The sequence below is a fragment of the Lolium perenne genome, chromosome 2, assembly GCF_019359855.2.
Source record: "Lolium perenne isolate Kyuss_39 chromosome 2, Kyuss_2.0, whole genome shotgun sequence".
NCBI classification, from domain to species: Eukaryota; Viridiplantae; Streptophyta; class Magnoliopsida; order Poales; family Poaceae; genus Lolium; species Lolium perenne.
This window is the reverse complement of record NC_067245.2, coordinates 73,567,323-73,578,940: the sequence shown is the minus strand read 5'-3', so window position 1 is coordinate 73,578,940 and position 11,618 is coordinate 73,567,323. Positions and strand designations below refer to the sequence as shown.

The 11,618-nt window shown below is 48.5% G+C and overlaps 2 protein-coding genes across 2 annotated transcripts; both read left to right on the top strand.

Annotated features, from left to right (window-relative positions):
• The first annotated feature begins 6,541 nt into the window (after positions 1-6,541).
• Positions 6,542-7,986, top strand: LOC139835516 (uncharacterized). The gene is made up of 4 exons (XM_071825373.1): positions 6,542-6,553; positions 6,620-6,825; positions 6,906-7,194; positions 7,285-7,986. The coding sequence occupies exons 1-4, from the start codon at positions 6,542-6,544 to the stop codon at positions 7,822-7,824; spliced, it is 1,047 nt and encodes a 348-aa protein (XP_071681474.1). The 3' UTR covers positions 7,825-7,986.
• A 767-nt stretch (positions 7,987-8,753) lies between these two features.
• On the top strand, positions 8,754-11,100 carry LOC127332948 (probable leucine-rich repeat receptor-like protein kinase At1g68400). Its single transcript, XM_071826048.1, has 2 exons — positions 8,754-10,235; positions 10,340-11,100. Exons 1-2 carry the CDS (start codon positions 8,960-8,962, stop codon positions 10,840-10,842), a joined length of 1,779 nt encoding a protein of 592 aa, XP_071682149.1. The 5' UTR covers positions 8,754-8,959; the 3' UTR covers positions 10,843-11,100.
• The last annotated feature ends 518 nt before the right edge of the window (positions 11,101-11,618 follow it).

The window sequence follows — 11,618 nt, the reverse complement described above, 5'->3', positions numbered from 1 at the left end:
CAAATAAGACGAAAAGAAACACACCGCTGAAGCCCATATCGCCCCATTACTATTGGTCTTCTTCCCAGCAGCGAACTCCGGGAAGCAAAACCAAAGGATGTGATGCCCTCTTCCAATTCTATCCCTACTGAAATTAATGAATGAAAACAGAAGTGCTTCCACTAATGAAAGTAATTAATGGAAACAGAAAAGTCCGCCAATCCTATTAAATCCCTTCAACCATCGCGGCTCACTTCATGCCCATTGTCCTTAGATGAATGCAGTTTTGTCGAGGCTGCTTTTGTCTCGAAGAGCATGTCGTGCTAGAGGGTAAGCCCTCCATCACCTCCTCCATGATACATGTCACGTATTCCTGTCAAGATATCGTGGTATTAGGTATCTTTCTCTCTCACACAAACTCTCCATTTAAGTTATGTATTCGTCCAACAGACTTAGTTGTGTTCATCCAACACATTTGTTTGAACTAGTAAAATTGCACGTGCAACGCACGATTCCTATTCTTCATCTATATGGTTACAACATATTATAATTCATCGCTAGTTTGAAGCAGGCGCGACACAGAAAGAAAAATAAGAGTTATGCATGTCATGCCAATATGTATGATACCTTCTTTTTGCATGGACATGTCCGCCAGGAAAACTTCTTCTGCACATACATGTGCAATAAAAACAACTTGTCTAACATAGCAAAGCTGAAAACATAATAAAAACGCCCTGCTATACTCCTTCAGTTCTATAGTAAACAGAGAGTCGACTTTTGTCCAGCAATCAACTGAGCATACAATTACGATCAATCTCCGAGGTTTACTCAATTGCCGCCCGCACCTGGTATGCTTGCGTCTCCGTCATCTTCTACCTCATCCACCCTGCTATACTTCTTCAGTTCTCTAGTAATTCTTGCACTGCTGCTTCAAAGCGGAGTTTAATTCTCTAGTAACATATCTGGGGGCGTGTTATCTCTTAATTATCATCGGAAAATTCGGCAGGATGCTTAGCACAAGCTGAAGAAACTAAAAAAATAACATGCTCCCAAATATGTTAGGTACTACCTTTGTTCCAAATTGTAAGATGTTTTGATAGGATAAAATATCCTATCAAAACATCTGAAAATTTCGAATAAAGGTAGTAGCATGTTAGCACAATACAACTTCAGATATCATATCATGTCACAATGATGAGTGAACAATTTAATCCATCAAAAAACAGAGTTAAATGTTACCATTGTGCAGCAAACTGTAGTGTAATTACCACCATCAGGGCTTTACTTGGAGTAATTCTGAACCATGTGTCTATTTGACTGGAATATGATGCATGAAAAAATCTTGTATGCAAACACTAACTTTGCACAGCATTTTACTTCTGTTTATCTCACTTACGGCAATGCAGGGCGTAAGTCAAGGGGAAAATAGTGTTTGCATACACGATTCCCTTCTTTTGCTTGTGCAGCAGTACTCATTATAACAGTAACTATTGGTGAGGGAAACGGATAAAAAATTTGTACTCGCGAACTGTTCATCTTCATCTAAATGCAAATTTTATGCCCTGGGCGATATTAGCTAGCTACAACATAAACTGAACTTCTGTTGGAGGAGAGGTATCAATATGAAAAACGATTCAAGAGAACAAGTGAGATATGATTGGTACCTTCATGAGTGGATAGAGATGAGTCTGACCAACATTTTGGATTGTCAAAAACGAAATATGGTCCAGCACAGTATACGGATTTAGCTTCTGCTTGATGATTTCTCTGAGGACATATGGTATACCCGAAGTCTTTGGATCTGCAGAATTAGCTTTAGCAAATTAACATGTAGAGATTCCGTTGCCTGTAGCAAATTAACATGTAGTTGTTCAGTTGCTTGTATAATCAACAGGAGCTCTAACAAAAATAGAAGTAACAGGAGTAATATGACAGTATCACTTTCCAAAAGAGATAGTACATTTTGATGACAAAAACTGTATGTAAAGTAAGATTTACACCATGACAGAGAATATATAGCCAACAAAACACCACCAGTAGCAGTACAGCCGATGGTGCAGAAGTGCTGCGCCTTAGGTTGGACAAATAAAAAAACAAAACAGATAAGCATTTGAAAGAAGGTAAAATGTAGTTATCAGTACTGTCATTGATTATTGGAGTTGTGACATACATGAACCACAGATAAGCATTTTCTGAAATTTGTTAAAAACCAGGTACTTGCTCATTTTCACAACGCTACCAGAATAGAGACACATACTTTACGTGTAATACAAAATTTAGCCGTAGTGTTAGATCATGGTGGTATTTTTGCAAGAATGATTTATTTGAATACCATAGAATTTTATACCTTTGGAAGACAAGACCAATGTCTCCAAATCATGAATACACACTCCATCTGTTGAGATTATTGTCCAGTCTTAAAAAGAATAAGTTCTTTGAGGCATTAACGCAAACACCTAGACTGCAGTACCCAGAGATTGATGAAGACAGAGGAGTATAACATTGTTCATGATACGAAATTGAGTCAAAGCGGAGGAAGTGAATACCTTGATGGAAGTGATGATGCAGAAAACTCAGACTGCTTGGCGGTGCTCCCATTAGCGGCGGTGAGGAGGTAAGCGCCGGATCAAGAGGAAAGTAGGCAAGTAGCGGTACCGGCAGCAGCAGTAGGCGAGGAGGGAGTGCGACTTGACCACCGGCAAGCGTGAGGATTGTTGCGGAGGTCCTCCGGGCGCCTCAGCATCGTATCACGTCGGGGAAGCCGCAGCTCCGCCTCCAGTAGCGGCGGCGGCGAGCGAGGACATGGGTCAGCATTGGATCATGCGTTGGTGCAGCCGTGCAGGGAGCACTGTTGTGCCGATGCTGAGCAGTCCAACGCGGTGGGCAGCGCAGGGCTACGTGGCGATGAAGTACCAGGCGGCATGGAGGACGTTCGTGCTGAGGTATGAGGAAATATGGTGTGCAATCATTCTCCATGATTTTGGGGATGCAGGGGCTGCGAAAATTCACTTCCAACTGCAGAGCGGCCACGATCCGTGAAAACAGGGGAGGGGTGGGGGAGAACAGGGCGTTCTGGTCCGTTTGATCCAGCCATATGAACGATCCAGATCTAATTTTCCCACAAACTTCTTGTCTTTTATAAGTAGTAGAGATAGAGATAGAGATAGAGATAGAGATAGAGATTGATCAAGCCATATGAAGGATCCAGATCTAATTTTCCCACAAACTTCTTGCCTTTATAAGTAGTAGAGATAATGGGGATTTCCGATGTGAAATTGCAGTTTTTGGTAGAACGTCAGATCAATATTTGGGCAGCATTGTGATATCTTTATAAGTCTTCTGTTTTTTTAGGATGTGGAAAAGAATGAAGTTATTCATTTCTATTGTACCATTTTCGATTCGCTCGAGACGGGATTCAGTGACCTTATTTAGCAGAACTTCTTGGATGCGAAGAATGAGCTGCACCTGTATCGTAGTGCGATGAAATAAACAAATGCAGCTAACAAAATGTCATTTGCTATTTGTGGTTGCAGTTAACCAGACCACCGTATTCTATTTCCATGTGATCTGACCAAAAGTTATTGACTAAACCATGTCATTTTTATCCTATGTTACTATGTACAGTAAAATTTCTACCATCGTGAGAATCTAGGTGTTCTCTGTTTATCAAATAGATGTGTCATAAATCCCATGTTTCAAAGGTACTACGTTTTAAGGAGTATCATTCTACACCTTCCTGCAAAACTGCATGCCCCTGTTTTCTAAAGTTTCATGCTGCGAGTGATTGGAATTGCCGGTCCTAATAGTTTCCTATTGTAGGTCAAAGATATCGGAGATGCTGAAAAAAGTAGTATGTTCTACAAACATGTCAGTGATTACAAGATATGCAGATTCTGTGGAGGTAATTGTTTAATTGCATTCTTTATGGGTAGGAAAGACAGAAAGTACTTGATGCTTTAGATGAAACAATGTGTCTGTGATTTGGGCTTGAGGCGGCTACTTTTGTATGTACCAGTTCCTTTTGTGATACAATTTGCTCTTACCTTGTCTGCAGATTCCTTGATAGATTATTAAAAGATGCATGCGTTTGTGCTTTGATTTTTCTGCCAGTCACGTCCAAGTATTTGGCAGAATGTCTACCTTCAAAAAATGGGTGAACTCTTTTCTTGCACTTGGCTATTTGTTAATGCTAGGTTCTGCAACATTTCAACTAAGACTAGATTAATTAAGGTCGCCAGTTTATATATCAAGAGGTGCCCCCCTCTTCTATTCACATATATTCATCTTCCAGTATTAGAGAGACTTTTCTATTTCCATGGGTACTATGAAATTTAAATATAATCTCATTTATTTCTTTTGTTAAATCCGAGACACTAAACAATTTTAATCTATTGTCCGGTACAGGCTCCATTAGTTAAATTGGTTAAACGGCTTATTGTTGAGTGGATATCATCTCTCTCTATCTCTCAAATATAAATCATCACCCTGTTAAGAACTCAAATCTGTTGAGCTGCACAAATACAATTCTTCTGAAATTCCGTAGGTTCAGTACTTATATATGATCACTTTATCCGAGTGACCATTTTTTGATGGAAATTTGACACATCTTAGCTATGCTTACTTAAAATCCAAAATTTCAATTATGGACCTCTTGCTTGAATGACTACTATTTGCATTTATGTCTTCATAGCTGTTTCAACATGGTTGTTTCAATTTGATAAGCTTATGTTTTTGTTTTTGCAAATGACTTCTTTTATGCGGAAGCTTATATGCTGGTACACAGTGGATGTAGATGAAACTCATGAAGGCAACATGTTTTTGGCATTAATTGGGGTGGATACCTGCAAAGGCAATACCACTACAATCTTGGTGAAGCTACTGAAGCAAAACAAGATTCAAAGGTTGTCGCCGTAGCTGGTCAACTTGCTAATGACTAATGAATTTCTCAAGAAAGCGATTCTGTAGTATGCAAATGAATACTGTAGTTTGGTAGATCAAGATGGAGTAGTCTTATATGGAATGCACACAAGTATTTTCATTGTTATTAAGAGTTTATCCGTCCATGTTTCTTCTCAATGTTTCTATGTTGGTCTTATTTTTTTTACTTTTCTTCTAACGGACATTCTATCAATATTAAAACAATAGTGCATGCTATGACTCCGCAAGAAGGCGAAGGGTATCATCTAGTATACTTAATAAACATTTCATGAGCCAATATGTTTAAGAATTACTATGCAAAATGGCCTAAAATTTTCACATTCTACTCAGTATATGTGCTTTGGATTACAAGATTTTGTTAAGATTTTATGAAGTTTGAATTTTGAACAGTTTTTGGCAGAAAGTTACAAAACCTGCAAAATTAACTGAAATTTCTAGGCAAAATCAGTTCAGAAACTCCCAGTTTACTAAAAAATTGTATTTTAAATATTGAGTACACATATTTTTGTACTAATGCAACCTATTTTTTTTAGCAGGGATATCACAATGAACAGAGAGAACTTAGCGCTAGCTCAGTTGGAGGGTTGCTCTCTTGCATTTCAAGCCAGCTGGGTTTAACCCGTGTGGGTGCCAATATCAACCGTGTTTCTCGCCTCATTTATGAAAATACAACGTCAGGGTATCTCCAGCGGCACGACGCAAATGATCGCTGAGCGACCGCTTTCGTCCGCCGTGACCGGAAATGCGTCTGGGGCCTGTTTCAGCGGGGCGACGCAAAGTGACCGGGCCGTCCGCCGCGACGCAAACCTGGCCCAAATATGCGCCAGGTTTGCGTCGCGGCGGACGCTCGGCGGTCGCTCCGAGTGTCCGCCGAAAAAGACGTAGGACCTGCGCGTCAGTGGATGGAGGGCGATAGTATTCCCGCCACTGGCCATTCCCCTGCGCCAAATTGGAAACTAGACCGGCGCGAGCAGGCCAGAAGCGATGGACGTCCTCGCCGCCGCAGCTACCGCCATGGATGCGGAGCAAACCCTCGCACCCGCCGCCGCCCCACACTCCCCCGTAACCACGGCCATAGCCACAATGGACACTGCAGCTCCGGCGGAAGCAAAGCGGGCCGACGGCGGCGGCCGGGAGGCAAAGCCGAAGGCGGCAAAGAAGGTGCTCTCTGCCGGAGGAGAAAGTCCTGGAGGCCGCGAAGCGTCGTGGGCGGCGCAAGAACCAGAAGATCAAGACTGCCGCGGCCGCCAACCAGCAGGCCTGGCAGATGCAGATCAAAGCCGGCGTCGCGCAAGTAGCCCTCCATCCGACCTTAGCGGAGGGCTACATGATCGTCAAGAGAGAGGGGATCGCCGGCGTCGCTCCTCCGGCCTCTTCGGTCAGCTCGGTAAGTTCCCAGCTGCGCCCTGGAACTCCCGCTCCCTTGCAGGGCCACGCGGCGTCGCGGTTCGCCTCCGGCCTGCCGCCGGTGAAGTTGACCGGGGCGGCGGTTCCCGACCTCAACCGGACGCCTAGAAGCGGTGACTCCTGCCCGAGCGCGACACAGAAGACGCGCCATGTGCCGGAGGAGAGCATGCCGTAGCCCCGCATCCTGTTCGACGAAATGGCGCCGCCTGCCCCGACGATGGACGACCCGGTACGTGAGCTCTGTCAATGTGTGCGAGTGCCCTGTATCATGCGTCTGATGCCCGGTCGTTCGTAGGACTATTGGAAGGACCTCCATGATTCAGACATCCAGGAAATTATCTACGGCGGCGGCTTCGTTCGCGATGATCGGGCCTGGACAGGCGCGCATGATGCGGAGGACATCGAGACCGCACGGCTGTTCGGCACCCAGCAGACGCAAGATGCGGAGGACATCGAGACCGCACGGCTGTTCGGCACCCAGCAGATGCAGCCAACACCCGTGTGCGTGGACGACTTCGACGACGCGCCAACACAGCCTATCCCCACGGACATTGCCACCAAGAAGAAGGGGAGAGCCGCAGGACACAAGGATTCGTCGACGACGAGGACAAGTGTTTGTGTGAAGCGTGGCTGGCAACGACCCAAGATTGTATCAATGGCGCCCAGCAAAAGGGCAAGGTCTATTGGGCCAAGGTCTTGCAGCAGTACAACGAGACCAGGATGCACCCGCCCTACCATATCACAGGCCCTCGGACGGAAGAGTCCCTCCGGAAAAGATGGAACTACATCAAACAAGAGACTGCCAAGTTCTGCTCGGCGGTCGAACATGCTATTAACAACCCCGTAAGCGGCACTGGCGTCATGACAGTGGTAAACACGATACAACCATCATCATTCTACACAATTTGCGTCATTGCGTCAATTTGCTTCATTGTACATCATTGGTGGCTATGATTGCAGGTATCCCGCGCCTTGCAGAAGTTCAGGGCGACGCACAAGAAGGGCTTCCATTTGGTCCATTGTTGGGAGCTGCTCAAAGACAACAGCAAGTGGATGATAAGCTTTGCGGCCTACAACGAAGCTGTGAGGAATGGGACAGCGGTCAACCTCGACGGCGAAGACGACGATCAAGGTCGTCCAGTCCTTCCACCTCGTCCACGAGGCCACAAGGCTACCAAGGCTGATCTCGTCCGGGAGGCGCATGCCATTGCTTTCACGCAGAGCATGGAGAAGATAATGGCCGACAACCGTGCCGCCATGGCTGCTAGGGACGAGAAGAGGCGTCTGGAAAAAGAGGCCGCAACTGCCATCTACCAGAACCTCGCCAAGGAGGTCCTCGATATCCAAAGGCTGGACATCGAGGCCAAAAAGGCAGACGCCGAGGCCAAATTGCGTGCAGAAGACACAAGGATCATGCTTGCCGACTTGAGCGGCGTCGACGACGACACCAGGGCATGGTTCATGAAGAGGCGCGCCGAAATCCGCGCGCGAGACGCCTGATCGCCGGCGCCATGCGCCCAGCACCTTGGCCTCCTTTTGGACTTTTTTTTATTGCTGTTCAGGCCTTGTTGTGCCCCTTTTGCTCCACTTTGCGCCGTACGAGCTGCAAAGTGTGATGAACTTGTTTCAGCCCTCAATTTGCGGCTGTAATTTCGTGCAAAGTAGACGTTATTTCATCGTTTTTTGAATTCTGGCCTGCGCCTAAAATGCGTCGCCCCGCTGGAGCCAACCCCAGACGCAAACGGACACACGACCATTTTCCCGTCCGCCAGACGACGCAAACGGACTCCCACGGACAATTTTGGGCGTCCGAAATGTGTCGCGCCGCTGAAGATGCCCTCAAGGGCTAGTTATGGGCGGTCTCATTTACCGGTGTCTCAGTGTTGTCACTGATTTGTTTTTATGATATCCATTCTGTTCTTATTCTAAAAAAAATCTTGATGAAAGTAGGTTGTTGCATACCTTGGTTATTTATTTATTTTTGTAATGCACTGACATGCTTAAAATGTTACTGTATTTGTCGTAAAGACGGTCATCCGGGAGTCTGCTCCGTCAGAGCGCCTACATTAGAAAAAAAGTTCTAAATGATGGAGAAGGTTTGTACAGATAAAACAGAACATGACAAGAAGGAATCTTGACTGCTCACTACTGTGACCAGCTGAAGCCACCAACAAGATCCACCACCGCTACTGCACTAGTGCGCTGCCCCGTGGTACAACCAAGAGCCCTTTGCCCCACTTTTCGTTCATCTCAACAAAGTGGAACATGTACGCGCGCACGGCGACCATCGCGGTTCACGGGACGCAACAAGTCACGCATCTGCCTCTCCAAAAACGTCCAAAATTCCTTCTGCCCAAGGTGTGAAAAATGGCGCCCTTGTTTGCTTTCTCTTCGCCTGATCTGCTTGTTCCCCTCCTCCCTGTCCTCCTCAGGCTGCGCAGCTAGCGCTACTCTCTAGCTTTCCTTTTTGGAGTTCTGCTTGTCGCGAGCTCGCGTGCTCCGCTCTTCAACTCGTGCAACTTTCAAAAATCTCCACTTCCCCGCGCAGCATTCCCCTCGTTCTGCTACAAAACTCGTCCAATCTTTCTCGGTCAAACCCAGGCGATCGGAGACAACACTCAAAAATCAAATCAAAATGCATCGTTGCCCATCCATGTTCCCCCTCCTGATCCTCCTCTTCAACCTTCCGACATGGTTTGTCCATGGAGAAGTCGCCAATGGTGGCCACCAAGACCTCCCTTTCCTCCTCTCCTTCAAATCCTACAACAATGCCGCCGCCCTCGAGACCTGGGTCGGCCCCAACCCATGCTCCGGCTCATGGCTCGGGGTCAGGTGCTCCAGGGGCAGGGTCGCGGGCGTCTTCTTGGACGACGCCGCACTGCTGGGCAGCGTGGCTCCTCTCCTTGGTCTCACCCAGATCAGGGTGCTCGCCGTCAGGAACAACTCCCTGACCGGCACTCTCCCTCCACTGAACAACTGCACCAGCCCAAGGTTGAGGCACCTGCTGCTCTCCCACAACAATCTCAGCGGGAGCCTCAATCTTTCGCTGCCTTCTCTGGTCACTCTCAGGGCAGAGCACAACAGTTTCAGTGGCAGCTTGCATGAGCTGCGCGTGCCGATTATCACAAGGTTCAACGTGTCCGTTAACAAGCTCGCCGGGGACATCTCCAGCTCCCTGTCCATGTTTCCCAGCTCTTCTTTTGGTGGCAATCTTGATCTCTGCGGCAAGCCTCTCCCAAAATGTGTCCATGCGTACAATGCAGCGCAAGGTAGCACCTCAAATGCTACCACTGGCAGTATCGCTCAATCTCCTACTACAGGAACAAACGCAAGTAACAGTGCTATGGATTCTTCCAGCAACGGAAGATTCAGTAAGCTTGGCATGACTGCGCTCCTGGCCACTGGCATTGGCAATGCGGTGCTCGTCACGGTCTCGTTGGCCATCTCTGTGGCCACATTCATCTACATCAGAAGAAAGCTCAGATCCTCCCCGATGGAAGACGCTACCAAATCCAATGCCGCGCTTGGTTTCGAGCAGGAGGATGATGACAAGGTCAGGAGCGGCGAGGACAAGTGCCAGAAGAGCGGCGCGCTCGTCTGCTTCGAGGGTGGCGAGGAGCTGAGGCTGGAGACACTCCTCAAGGCCTCGGCCGAAGTGCTCGGCAAGGGCGTGTCCGGGAGCACCTACAAGGCGGTCCTCGAGGACGGCATCGTGGCCGCCGTGAAGCGGCTCAGCGCTCTGCAGTTTCCGGGGCGGAGCAAGGCCTTCGACCGCCACATGCGGCTCGTCGGCAGGCTCCGCCACCGGCACGTCGTCAGCCTCAGGGGCTACTGCAGCTCCAACGGCGAGCGGCTGCTCGTATACGACTACCTCCCCAACGGGAGCCTCCAGTCCCTTCTGCAAATCAATGGTACGTGCGCATAAATGAGAAACCCATCCTGAATTTCATGGCATTGCGCACATTCCCGTTGATAGAAGGTGTGTTCTTCATTGGTCGTTCTGTTGCAGGTGGAGGTGGGAGAACGAGAAGCTTGGAATGGGGGACGAGGAAGGGCATCATGTTCGACGCGGCGCAGGGACTCAACTACATCCACACGTTCCCGGCGCGGCCGGCGCTGGTGCACGGGAACGTGAAGCCGTCCAACATCCTCCTCGACGAACGCGGCGCTGCGTGCGTCTCGGAGTGCGGGCTCATGCGCTACGCCGTCAACCTCCAGCAGTCCGTCCCGCAGGGTCCCGAGGTGTTCCTGGACCGGGCGGCGGGGGGTGGCGGCGGATGGCGCGGGTACGCGGCGCCGGAGCTGGCGGCGTCGGGCGCGAGGGCGACGCAGGAGTCGGACGTGTACAGCTTCGGGATGATGCTTCTCGCGGTGGTGACGGCCAAGGGCGGCGAGGAGGAGGGCGGAGGGGAGGAGACGATGGGGATGGTTAGGATCGGCGTCCTCTGCACCGCCGAGGCGCCGGAGGAGAGGCCCAGGATGTCGCAGGTGCTCACCATGATGAGCGAATTCATCTAGTGGTCAGCCAATGCATCATCAGGCAGTGCATCATCACCAAGACCATCATCAGCTAATGACCTACCAGCCAACGACTGTTCTACGAATGCCATTAGCTGGAGCACCTCAAATGCTACATAGTAGAGTGAAAGATTTTATTATCGTCTTCCTTTCTGTGACCGTTAGGTTCTTGTTGTACCGAGTCCTCTATGTTTGGATGTAGCATGCTTGGCATGGTAATCTCACCACATTTAAACCATGGTAACTACTAATATGATAGCCTAATGTGTGTAACCAAATAACATGACCTCGCATCAGCATAGCAAATATGGGTTGCGTGCTGGACACCAAACGAACCGAACTTTGTTGCTGAATCGGTGCACGGAAATACATCACGAGCAACCAAACAACCCGCCAGTTCTGGTAGGGAGCTCGTTTGCAATGGGGCTAAGCCCCAAAATCAGCCCGGACAATCAATCACGCCATGGGAGTCCAGGACGATCCCGACATTGCTCGATCCCCTCCTCATCACTCCCACCCACTCCGTTCATGTCTCCTCTGTTCCCTCTCACTCTCTCCCATGACAAAAAATCCATCACCGCTATCCTTCCTACTGGCTCCAGCCAACTCCACCACCATGGAAAAAACCATGTCATCGCCGCTTCCTCTCCGGCCAAGCTGCCCACCTAGTTTCTACCACCCTCAAGAAAATCAGTGCAAGAACACGCCAACTGGCACTCGGGAAACTCCGCCTGCAATCCATCTTCCACCCCGGCTGACGAACACATTCATAGTGC

What these genes read in the sequence shown, in the direction of transcription:
- LOC139835516 (XM_071825373.1), top strand. An exon ending in CAGATGCAGCCAACACCCGT is followed by an intron (nt 6,826 to 6,905) that starts GTGCGTGGACGA and finishes GGAGAGCCGCAG; the next exon opens with GACACAAGGATTCGTCGACG. An exon ending in GCACTGGCGTCATGACAGTG is followed by an intron (nt 7,195 to 7,284) that starts GTAAACACGATA and finishes CTATGATTGCAG; the next exon opens with GTATCCCGCGCCTTGCAGAA.
- LOC127332948 (XM_071826048.1), top strand. Translation starts at nt 8,960, where the DNA reads ATGCATCGTTGCCCATCCATGTTCCCCCTCCTGATCCTCCTCTTCAAC. An exon ending in GTCCCTTCTGCAAATCAATG is followed by an intron (nt 10,236 to 10,339) that starts GTACGTGCGCAT and finishes TTGCAGGTGGAG; the next exon opens with GTGGGAGAACGAGAAGCTTG.